Below are 12,671 nucleotides of genomic sequence, written 5' to 3'. Positions count from 1 at the left end.
AGAAGTTCTATTTTTTTTAATATGTCTGTCTCTTTAGTAAATTTTTCATTCATTTTCTACATGTTTTTGTTTCTTTGAGTTTGTTTTCCATTTTTTCTTGTATCTCATTGAGTTCTTTATGGGGGCAAGACATGATTGCAAGAGGGACTTTGCCTAACAATTGCAATCAATGTAACCTGGCTTATTGTACCCTCAATGAATCCCCAACAATAAAAAAAAAGAAAGAAAATCATTAAATACTCCTTAGGAGGATAAATACATTGAAAAAAAAAAAACAAGAGTGTAGAAAGGAAAAAAAGGCCCATCTAAACAAAAGAAAATTCCCAAACCAGAAGCAACACCTTCTCTGTATGAGAAGAAACCAGCACAAGAATTCTGAGAGTATGAAAAGTCAGAGTGACAGAACACCCCCAAAGCATCACACCAGCTATATAGCAAGGGATCCCAACCAAAATGAAAATACTGAAATGACAGATAAAGAATTCCAAATATGGGGCGGCACCTGTGGCATAGTCGGTAAGGCGCCGGCCCCATATACCGAGGGTGGCGGGTTCAAGCCCGGCCTCGGCTGAACTGCAACCAAAAAATAGCCGGACGTTGTGGCGGGCGCCTGTAGTCCCAGCTACTCGGGAGGCTGAGGCAAGAGAATCGCTTCAGCCCGGGAGTTGGAGGTTGCTGTGAGCTGTTTGATGCCATGGCACTCTACCAAGGGCCATAAAGTGAGACTCTGTCTCTACAAAAAAAAAAGAATTCCAAATATGAGCTTTCTCTTTTTTACCGCTGTTTCCCCAGTGCTGCTCAGGAGTCCCCATCACGTAGCAGCCATGCTCATCAAATATCAGTTAACACTGTTAAATGGCCACGTGCATAAACATGGCTGTGTGCGAGTGACGTGCAGGTGGACTGCTGCTATATCACCTACTCTCTCATTGGACTTTAACAAAGCTGGGTCCTGTTACAGCAGTGGGGGCAGTTTGTCATTTGTCATTTGACATCAGTATAGAGCAACCAGGGTTTACTCCAGACTCTAGGCAGGACTCTGGACTATTCTTAGAAATGTCAGGTAAGTTTAGGAGTCCGCATTTTAGTGACTTACACACTGTTTGCTTCTATACAACATATGATTTATGGGCCTTCCTTGGGTAACATTATACTTTGAAATAGCTTGAATTCCTAACCTTCATGTTATGATTTGTATATGTCTGAATACAGTGAACCGTAACTTGATACACTAGTTCTTAACACATCATTCTCCATTCTGCTCTTGGCAGCTATTTGATGGTATAGATGGAAAAGAATTGAATGTGCAGTGGCTCCGTTCCCAAATAGCAATCGTTTCTCAGGAGCCTGTGCTCTTCAACTGCAGCATTGCTGAGAACATCGCCTATGGTGATAACAGCCGCACTGTGCCATTAGAAGAGATCAAAGAAGTAGCGAATGCCGCAAACATCCATTCTTTTATCGAAGGTCTCCCTGAGGTAAGAAAATATCTGAAATCTTGAGTTACTAAGCTGCCAAGCAAGCCTACAAGAGTTGCTGGGCCTAAGAAGTTGTTCTCAGGTATCCCTTGGATGATATAATGTATTTATTGCCAGTATCTAAAGTTAGACATAAAACACAAAGTCCGATGTAAAAAGTCATGTTTGGGATTTTCAGATGACTACTTTTTCTAAGACAAAATGCATTAATATTCACTGGATTCACGTTCATATTTTGATTCTTCTCATCTACACTCTTCCCGCCCACACCACCAGGAAGCTCTCTGGACCACTATAATCTGGCTTCCAATCTTGCTCTCTGAATAATAATTCTTTTTCACAGCAACCAGAGGGATCCTTTAAGAACACAAATTAGATGCTATCTCTTCCCTTCCTAAAACTGCCTCAGATAGCCATTTGCATTTAGTCCGTGTTGAAGCCCAGACTCCCCACCTGGGCCCCGCTGCCTCCCCGGAGCCAGCTCACTCGGCTGCAGTTGTGCTGGTCTCCTTCCTGTCTCATGAAAATGCCAACTTGCTCCCCATCTCAGCACATTGATCTGCTCTTTCTTAGCCCAGACCTTCCTTCCTCTGGTTTTGTGCATAACTAGCTCCTTCACTTTCAAGCCCTTTCAAAGGTCACCAGTGCAGAGGCCTCCGCAGGCCTCCTGTTTGAAAGACTCCCCACCACTCCCATCCCCTATCACACTGTCCTCAGGGCACTGCTCAAGGTCTGAAGTGACCCCGAGTGCTTGTTCACTTGCTTAGCATCTCCTCTCCCCACTAGAGTGTAAGATCCTTGCCTGTCATTTTTGTCACATTGTTTTCCATATTGGCTGTGTGCGACGGCTGATGCAAAATCTCAGAAAAGTTAAAAATCTTGGCTAACTGTAGAGAAAGCTTTAGGATAACAAGCATTGATACAAACCCAGAAACAGTGCACAGAGACAAATCATTGTAATTTTAAGTACTTATAACGTCTGTGTTTACAAGGCGCACACACACACAGCATATACACTCAAAATAAAAATAGAGATACTTTTAGAGACTAATTTTTATGTGATTTTAAAACTCACTTTAAAAGGAAATAGCTAAGTTTAACAACCAATATATCAAACAACTATCTAAAGCCCTGCCCTTTTATAACTAACTTTTATACGTTTAGATCTTTCCTCACCATCTCCTGTCCACACTGAATGCAGCCTATAGCTAGAAACAGGCCATTAATACAATCACTCTTACTCTGGTAAGGTTCTACACTACTAAGTATATTAGAAGGCTTAAACATATGTTTTATAAATATGGTGACCCTGTGAATTTCTTTAAGTGGTAATTCTCTTTTTAACCAAAGCTCTCACTGCATTTTCATTTGTGGTCAGGTTGTTATCCATATCACCCTGATAGTTTGTTTTCATTTATCTATTGCAAGAGGATATTCAATTATATTTGTACCATTTAACTTTTATTTTATTTTTTGAAACAAAGTCTCACCTGTCACCCAGGGTAGAGTACTATGGCATCATAGCTCACAGCAACCTCAAACTCCTGGGCTCAAGTGATCCTCTCGCCTCAGCCTCCCTACTAGCTAGAAATACAGGTGCCTACCACAATGCCCAGCTTTTTTGAGAGACAGTCTCTCAGTCTTGCTCAGGCTGGTCTTGAACTCCTAAGCTCAAGCAATCCACCTGCCTTGGCCTCCCAGAGTGCTAAGGTTACAGGCGTTAGCCACCACACCTGACCTGACTATTATCCTTAAAATGATTATTATCTTTTATTCCTTTCATTACCCTATTCCTTGAATTTATCTGAAACTATATACTGTAAAGGTTCATTGTGCTTATAAGGGTATACAATATACCTTCTGGGTAAAGGGCTCAACTACAACTTGGACTTTACCTAACAAATACAGTCAATGTAACCTAATGTTTGTACCCTCATCTTATTATGAAATTTAAGAAAAAATAAATAAAAATGAAAACAGACCTTTTTGGCTCAGCACCTGTAGCTCAAGTGGCTAAGGCACCAGCCACATGCACCAGAGCTGGAGAGTTCGAATCCGGCCCGGGCCTGCCAAACAATGACAACTACAACCAAAAAAAAAAATAGTCGGGCATTATGGCGGGCACCTGTAGTCCCAGCTTCTAGGGAAGCTGAGGCTGAGGCAAGAGAATCACTTAAGCCTAGGAGTTGGAGGTTGCTGTGAGCCATGACACCACAGCACTCCACCCAGGGTGAAAGCTTGAGGTTCTGGCTCAAAAAAAAAAAAAAAAAAAGACCATTTTTTTTAAACATTTTGGTTGTTGAAGTCTATTGTAAAATGTTAGCACAGTGAATTTTTTTTTTTACTTTGGAAAGGAATTAATTAATTTTATGGAGATATCTAGGCGAGGTGGCTCATGCCTATAATCCTAGCACTCTGGGAGGCAACAGAAGGTGGATTGCCTGAGCTCAGAAGTTTGAGATCAGCCTGAACAAGAGCGAGACCCCATCTCTACTAAAAAAAAAAAAAAAAAAAAAAAAAAAACGGGCCAGACACAGTGGCTCATGCCTTTAATACAGCACTTGGGAGGCTGAGGAGGGTGTATTGCCTGAACTCATAGGTTTGAGACCAGCCTGAGTCAGAGCAAGACCCCATTGCTAAAAATAGCCAGTTGTGGTGGTGTCCCTCTGTAGTTCCACCTACTTGGGAGGCTGAGACAAGAGAATCGATTAAGGCCAGGAGTTTGAGGTTGCTGTGAGCTATGACACCATGGTACTCTACCAAGGGTGACAAAGTGAGACTCTGCCTCAAAAACAATTAAAAAATTAAAAAGTAAATAAAAATAAAAAAAACCTAGCTGGGTGTTGTGGTGGCCATCTATAGTCTCAGCTACGCAGGAGGCTGAGGCAGGAGGATCTCTTGAGCCCAGGAGTGTGAGGTCCTACGAGCTATGGTGCCATGACACCCTACTCAGGTTGACAGAGTAAGACTCTGTCTAAAAAAAGATTAGCTTATTTGTCTGTATTTTTAAATTTAACATTAATTAACCTTTATACTATTGTTCCCTCCAAAACATGTTAGAACCATAAGGAAATCTGGTGCAAAAATAAAATCATTAAAAAATTAAAATCAGGCCAGATGCAGTAGCTCACTGAGCTTATGAGTTAGAGCTCAGCCTGAGCTACAGTGATACCCCATCTCTAAAAATAGCCAGGCATTGTGGCAGGCACCTGTAGTCCCCATTACTGGGGAGGCTGAGGCAAGACAATCACATGAGCCCGGGAATCTCAGGTTGCTGTGAGCTATGATGCCATGGCACTCTCCCAAAGGTAACAAAGTGAGACTCTGTCTCAAAAAAAGAAAAATTTTAAATCAGAAAATTCTTAGAAAAAATACATGTCATTAAAGGCCTTGGGTTAGTACTCTAGGTAAGATAAGGCTACCCTCTTTTGTTGAGTTGGTTGGGGAAAGGAAAGAGAGAAAACTAGCCATGTATAACCCAGCTCTCCTGGGAACCAAAAACTAAATTTCCACCATAAAACAGCAAGGAAGACGGAGCCACCCCTTTGTGCTGTTATGGAGGTGGAAGGGTCATAACCAGGGCAGTGCTGGGGGTCTTATAGTTGGAAACAAAGGTGTCCCACACCTCTTTTCAGAGGGATGTCTAAAGCAACCTCCAGAGCTGGCAAGCAGGATGTCCCTTCATTCACAGCAATACTCAGGAGCACGTTCAGTTCTGACCTAGGTATTCGGAGAAGAAAAAGTAGAAGCAAACCTATGGCTCGGCGCCTGTAGCTCAAGCAGCTAAGCACCAGCCACATACACCAGAGCTGGCGGGATTGAATATCCAGCCCAGGCCTGCCAAACAACAATGACAACTACAACCAAAAAATAGCTGGGCGCTATAGCGGGCACCTGTAGTCCCAGTTACTTGGGAGGCTGAGGCAAGAGAATAGCTTAAGCCCAGGAGTCGGAGCTTGCTGTGAGCTGTGACGCTCCAGCACTCCATCTGCCTCAAGCTGTCAACCCAGGGGTTCAGCTTGAGGTTCTGTCTCCAAAAAAAAAAAGAAGAAGAAACAACCCTTATAATTTATTGCATTTCCTGTGGCTAGAATTAATTTTCTAAAGCAAATAAATGGAACCCAGCATCCCCTCCAAATACAAGGCAATAGTTTTGATGTTAACACGGTGGAGCAAAAGTTTAGAAGAAAAGTTCAACTCTTTCAGTAACACTCAAAGAGCAAAAATATATCCACGCATAAAGCCAGCATAGGAAGAAAGTCTTCACATATAACACATCAAGTTACTATTAATTTTAATCCTCTCTAAGGATTACTTAGCAAATTGAAGTGGCTGCTACACTGCTTTCTGAGGACTTCTTTTACCTTCACTGCAGACTTTATGGATTACTCCATCTGTCCTGTCCTGCACCCTCGAAGTTTCCATCCCCTATTTTCATTGCTCCATTCCAGCAGCCAAGCACTGTCACTAGACACAGATCTGTTCTTTGCAAACCAGTAGTCTACTATTTAGAGAAGATTACCAACACCAATACAATATAGTCTGATGACCACAGATCCACAAAGATACAAATAATCATAATGCGCAAAAAGTGTAAACAAACTGCTATCTTGAGGGGGAATGGAGTCGTGCTGTCGGGGGGATCAGAGGAGGCCTTTAAAGAGTTTAGAGGTGACCTGGGAACTGATCAAGGAGAATGAGAACAGTTAAGGCTGTAATAGGGCATTCTCTGTACTGAGGCAATGGCCATGGCCTGAATAAAAACAGAGATGGAAGCTATGGAAGCATGCTCACAACATGGCAAGCAGTTTGACTAGAAATTGGCGTGTATAAAGGTGTGGTATTTGATAAGCATGTACAGGTAACACTGGGCATGTCAACAGCAGGGAAGGAAATTTTAATTTTTGACCATACTAAAGAGTCATTGAAGAGTTTTGAATAGGTAACCCGTTTGGAATTGGACAATGGAATTACTCATCTAGTGGTAGAGAGTGACAAAGAGCTGGGGAGACTAGGAGATGAGTTGGAAGCTATTTCTAAGGATAGGTTTTGAAGGTCTAAATTAGTAATTATAAAGTAAGATAGGGCCTGGTGGGTGGCTCATGCCTATAATCCTAGCGCTCTGGAAGGGTGAGGTGGGCAGATTGCTTGAGCTCAAGAGTTGAGACCAGCCAGAGCAAAAGCAAGACCCTGTCTCTACCAAAAATAGAAAAAACTAGCTGGGCCTGGAGGTGGATGCCTGCAGTCCCAGCTACCTGGGAGGCTGAGGCAAGAGGATTGCTTGAGCCCAAGGGTTTGAAGTTGCTGTGAGCTATGATGATGCCATGGCACTCTATCCAGGGCAGTGGAGTGGGACTCTGTCTCAAAATAATGATAATAATAATAAACAAAGTGAGATAAAACAAAGAAATGGATTTAAAAGATACTATAAAAGTGGAATTGCCAGGACTTGGCTCAAGACTGTAGAAATGAAAAGGAAATGAGCAGTGTGCTGAGCAGCCTGATGGAAAGAAGCACAGAGCAGGGATGAGGACGGAGAGGGAGCCCCAGAGAGCGCCACATGGAGGATGCTGCTTTGAACTGGGTCTTCAAGACTGAGCAGGAGCTCACCCCGCAGAGAGGGGCAAATCCATTCTTAGCAGACAGAATGAACTCATAAAGAAACATACACGTAAAAGGGTTTTCAGTGTTTGGGGAAAAATTAAAAATCTTGGAACATAAGGCAAAGAGTAAGGAATTGAGGAGACCAAAATATGAGCAAGGACTTAATGTGATATGTTAACCTAAAAAGTCTGGACTGTCTTATTAGGAAGCTACTAGACATTTTTAGGCAGGGAAATGACATGATCAAACTAAAACAATAAACACTTCACTGTTGAAACCCAGCCAACAGCCATCCAAGTGGCTCCGTGGGGATGGCAGAGCCAGCCACTACCGGGGTAGGTTCTGGCGCTTTGCCACAGTTTGGATGAGATATATTCAGGTCCACATCTACCTCCAGTCCCAGATTCCAAAAGCACTTAAACTCAACGCATTCCCTCATCCACACACACACTCACATTTTGTTATGTCTGGTGCAAACTCATTTGGTGGAAAATGATTTGAGGCTATAATATAGTCTTCATTTTTCTTACTTAGAATGAATAAGCAAATGTGTCTATACAAATATCCATCTATTTAATTACCACTTGCTGTCCCAGGCCTTTCTGGGGATGTTACATAATATAGAATATATTGTATATTAAATATAGATAATATATGGTAGGTGTATAATATATAGCATTTTTTTCTTCTAAGATTAAAAGTATCAGGATGTTTAAACATGGGTAGCTCTAAGGGTTTCAGGTGAGGGATCGTGGCTCTGTCTGTCACCTCAAACCAGGAGGGCTCGGAGTAAGAAGTCAATTTGGAGCATGCTGAGTGTAAACCATCTACAGCACATCTCATGGAAGCATCCTGAGGCCCCAGGGCAAGGGAAGAAGGTGATGCACACGGCCTTGATCTCACGGCTCCTCCGAGAGACACACAGGTGTGGATGCTCCTAATTCCCCACAGCACCGCTCCAAAGTAGGATTTGGACCACTGGAACCATCCCCTTGAGCTTCTCCTAAAAGAGGTGATTTCATGGCACTTACCATCCCAGTATTTGCGAGAAAATTGACTGAGAATTTCAGTTAAACAGCAAAGAATGAATTCCATGTTCTTCATTAAAAGAACAAACAAACAAAAAAAAAACCTTCAGTTTAAATACATGCAACTGCTTTTAGGTGGCTATGAAGACATGTACGTTTGTAATCCGTTCTGCTAAATGATAGGCAAAACTTCTGAAATTTACTTTTCATTCGATTCATTCTTTAAATTCGCATCCTTCTGCAAGCCAGAGAAGGCCAAGAAATGCAAAGTGATTGCTAAGTTAGTTTGGGGTCTTCTTTTGCTAGCCCAGAAGAACAGATACAATTTAAGCTTGATTGGCAAAAAGAGCTGCAAGCTCATTAACATTCCCACCTCACGTACCAAGTCTCGGTTTAAGATTGAATCCTCTGATTTAAGTGGGGACTTTGCAGTTGTTTGGGAATGAATGACAGACTTAGTTGTATCTGATTATCCTGCCCTATGATTCTGAATTTAATAAAATGCACTTCAGGAGGAAGGGGCCGGGCCTGCTGACAGTCCCAGAGAAATCACAGAGGAGATGGTTAAAGCCTGTGTTCTTTATCAAGTATTCACTTGAGAAAAGACATTTTTACTAGGCTTTAGTAAGTCAAGCGCTCATTGTTTGATATCAAGCAAGCAGCTTTGCATTTTAAACTGAAAAGTAAACTTTGAGATGAAGTAGACATGTTTTGTTACAAGGTTGTGAGACAGGTTCTCAACACCCTCACTACCCAAAAGGTCCCTCCTGGAGGCAGTTGGGTGTGGAGGGAAAGGCAGCCCATTCAAGCTTCTCTAGGACACTGAAATAAAATGAACAGCAGACATGTCACCTACAGCATCGTCCCTGAAATGCTGCCACAGGATTCACCCTGGAAAGGTGGTACACGGGGACCCGCTTTCTCAGTAGAGCTGACCCCTCTACACGTTCTCATCTGGTACCAATGGCACAGGTTTCCTAGAGCGCTGTCGGGGGCTTCTAGAAAGCAGGGTGAGCTCTTGGAAGGAAGGAAAGTCAATGGACAATCTAGAAAACAGGCAGGAACCTGCTCACACCACCTGAACTGAACAACTGTGATTTAGAGGACCAAGGTGCCTTCCAAATTTGTGTGAAAGTGCCTTTACCCTTCTATGGATGGAAATACTGAAGAAATGGGGCTGTTAGTAAGTAGAGAAGCTATGGAAACGCTATGAAGTGCTGAATATCACCCTTAGCCTTTGGTGACCTGAAAAGTGGAACAGACTGTTTCAAGAGGCCAACCTATTATTTCCAAAGATGCACGCACCACTGAGAATTGCTTCCTGGTATCTGGAGAGATGTGCCCATAGAGGTTTAGCAAGAGCCAAAGAGAAGGAAACCAGTGATTTCCTTATTGTTTTTAAATATATTCCTTTGAATCATTATGACCTGAAAATGGAAGGTAATATAAATTAATGGAAAAGATTTATATTTACAGCAAACTTTTTCTTGCCAATAATTTTTTTCTTGTGCTTTGATTTGAAAATTTTCCTCCTAGGAACATAACAGCAAAGATCAGACTGCTGTCTGTGATCAGACTGGATATGTAAATAAGATGGTCATGTTTACTCCTGGTATAGCATTTATTTACCAGAAAGCCCAAGAATAGATTTCAGCATGTGTTGGGAAGCAAATTTTCAGGAGTAGCAAAATTTGAAATATTTGGTTCTTGCCCACAGTTGCCATACTAATTTAAATAACCCAGCCTGGCTTTCTTAATTGCATGTTCTTGTAATAGAAATACAACACACAAGTTGGACTGAAAGGAACACAGCTTTCCGGCGGCCAGAAACAAAGACTAGCTATTGCAAGGGCTCTTCTCCAAAAACCAAAAATTTTATTGTTGGATGAAGCCACTTCAGCTCTTGATAATGACAGTGAAAAGGTAACATTCTCTTTTTCACTTCAGAATATAATACCAAATATGAGCATGCAGTGTCTTGGAAGAAACCAAGCTCAGTTTGGGAAAGGAAAAGCCTGAAAAGAATCATAGCTATAAAGTCCAGTTCCAATTAAAAGGTCGGTAGGTGGGGGGAAGGTTGGTGTTGGGACAGAGAGCATGTCAGGTTCTGGAAAGGTTTTTTCACTTGACTTGGTCTTATTAAGAAAAGGGGCTTAATTCTTGAAATGTTTTTCCATTCAAGGAAAGAGTCTGAGAAAAATTACTTTTCTATTTTATTATTATTCCAATGATGCCAAACAAATTAATAAAGTAATATAAATGGGTAAAAGAGTAATCAATACTGCGATATCAGAGCCTGTTAGTTATTGTACCTTCTACAGACTGTGACTCAGCCTGGTCTGAGTAGGAATCAGAAAACAAAGGGACATTATGACATTATGCCTGAGAGTATCACCTTCTTTTGCCTAATTTTCCTATGTTCTTTTCTCCTGGTAGTTTATTAACTTAACTACTTTAGGCACTTATTCAGTAAGTGAACATCAGTTAAATGAATGATAATCATGAATATTTGTGAAGTGTTCAAAATATGCTATTATTTCAATCTTCACAACAACTTGATGAATTAGCTTATTAACATACCCACCTTATAGATTAGCTCACTAGGGTTTAGAAAGGTTAAGTAACTTGCCTAAATTCTAATACAGGGTGTCTGACCTAATTGCCCAGGAAGTTAAATTAATCCATATATGATTGCCACGTATAGATGACTTTCATTCTTGATTCCCAAAGAAACAGTGGCATTAAAGAATAAAACATAACTTTGAGAAGACATATCTGGGTGATAATCCTGGAGTCCTAGCAGTATGACCTTGGTCAGACCTCAGTTCATATATCAGACAAATGAAAATACTTCCACCTTTTGGGTTTATTACAAGAATTTAAATCAGACAGCCATCACAGAAACATTTTATGCATTTAACAAATACTGGTTTTCACTTCCATTCCCTCTACAAAGCATTATAACCTCATCATTAACTCAGCTGCTATTTTAGCCACGACAGTTCTACAGCTATATCCTACCAAAAAAATATTATAATCATCTATTAGAGAAAATGAGGCAAGTAAATTAGACAAGTCTATTAGGGATACTGCTCCCTAATTTTGAGTTTAGAACCACTTACCTGTAAACAACCATTTTAATTTTATTTATTGTCACAAATGCTTTCCCAACTGGAATTCTTATTTAATGTATCTATAATTACTTTTTCTACATTCCTATTGAAAGAGTGAATATTTCATTAAGTAGGACGATTCTTTTGGGGATATACAAGATAAGATAACATTATTAGATTACCTTAATTGATTTGACTTAGGCAAGTTTATTAACATCTAACCCAAACTGTGATCACTGATCCTTCTCTCTTTCAGGTGGTTCAGCAGGCCCTTAACCAAGCCAGGATGGAGAGGACATGCCTCGTAGTCACTCACAGACTCTCCACAATACAGAATGCAGATTTGATAGTGGTTCTGCACAATGGAAAAATAAAGGAACAGGGAACTCATCAAGAGCTCCTAAGAAATCGAGACGTGTACTTTAAATTAGTAAATGCACAGTCAGTGCAGTGATGCTGTTGAGTTAGCACATATTTTGATCTTTCTGCAACGCAAAGAACAAGTACTTAGTAATTCCCTGGCATGCTTTGATCTCTTTTACTGCATATATCAACACCTAGAATCGTGCTACTCAAGTACAGACATGTTCCGTTAATGCATCATCTTCCCTTCAGATTTTTAAAAGCAAACAAAAATTTATTAAATTCATGTGGGTAAATTGCCTATATCCCTCACTTTAGAAAAAAGTTCTAGCATGTTTGCTTGTAAAGCAGTTTTCTGCCAAGTAAATTTATTTTCCCACCAACTTCTACTATAAAATTGGAAATGTGTTCCCAGAGTAAAAATTATCCATTTAGTTAAGCTGAAAGTTTAAGCAAAGAGAGCACGAGATATAGTTGGGCCTATGGCACTGCAGGAAGATTGTCTTTAATTAGGAATGTAAAAAGTTTTATAAAATGCATTAGAGGACTCTGTGCTAGTCCTTTTCTCCAAACCACAGGAATTTCTTTCATGTTATCTCTCTCTCTTTCTCTCAATAGATATATGCTATTTCCCAAAATTACTTGGCATCCCTTTGTTGAGGGAGGAGGGATAAGGAGCATTCCAGTGTAAAATTCTGGCAGAATTAGGTGGCTATCTCCTACTCCACCAGAAAGAGAAGAAACTCACAGGATCCAGCCTGAAGATTTCAGTATTCCAGGTTTTGGGTTTGACAGAATAAATTACAGGCCAACCTGTGTATAAACACTTATTTACTTAAAATAAGATCTACTTTTATTGAGGGTGAAATTTTTTAAATGCATTTATTATTAATCAAGCAATTTGTTTAAATATTGCATGTACTTTATTATATGTAACATATGAATGATTGAAAAGTACTGTATAAATAACAATATTGGTAAACTGAGCTATATCTTCCATTTACTTAAACAGGTAACATCATCTAGTGATTTTGTCTTTATTATTCACCATATTTTCTTCCATTTACACCTCTAGCCAGCCTCTC

At 40.5% G+C, this 12,671-nt stretch overlaps 1 protein-coding gene across 2 annotated transcripts in view; it reads left to right on the top strand.

Moving 5' to 3' along the window:
- Positions 1-12,441, top strand: part of ABCB5 (ATP binding cassette subfamily B member 5) — a 124,221-nt gene extending 111,780 nt beyond the window's left edge. Inside the window, exons 26-28 of one of the 2 annotated variants that reach the window (XM_053609153.1) lie at positions 1,272-1,478; positions 9,887-10,033; positions 11,480-12,441. In XM_053609153.1, coding sequence (XP_053465128.1) covers positions 1,272-1,478; positions 9,887-10,033; positions 11,480-11,677 — 552 coding nt within the window. In that variant the 3' untranslated portion in view covers positions 11,678-12,441. The remainder of the gene's footprint in view (positions 1-1,271; positions 1,479-9,886; positions 10,034-11,479) is intronic. The other variant, XM_053609154.1, reaches the window with a different exon arrangement.
- Positions 12,442-12,671: the final 230 nt, after the last annotated feature.

This window comes from Nycticebus coucang, chromosome 11 (genome assembly GCF_027406575.1).
Source record: "Nycticebus coucang isolate mNycCou1 chromosome 11, mNycCou1.pri, whole genome shotgun sequence".
Taxonomy (NCBI): domain Eukaryota; kingdom Metazoa; phylum Chordata; class Mammalia; order Primates; family Lorisidae; genus Nycticebus; species Nycticebus coucang.
The sequence above is the reverse complement of the archived record's forward strand: the minus strand, read 5'-3'. Positions and strand labels throughout refer to the sequence as shown.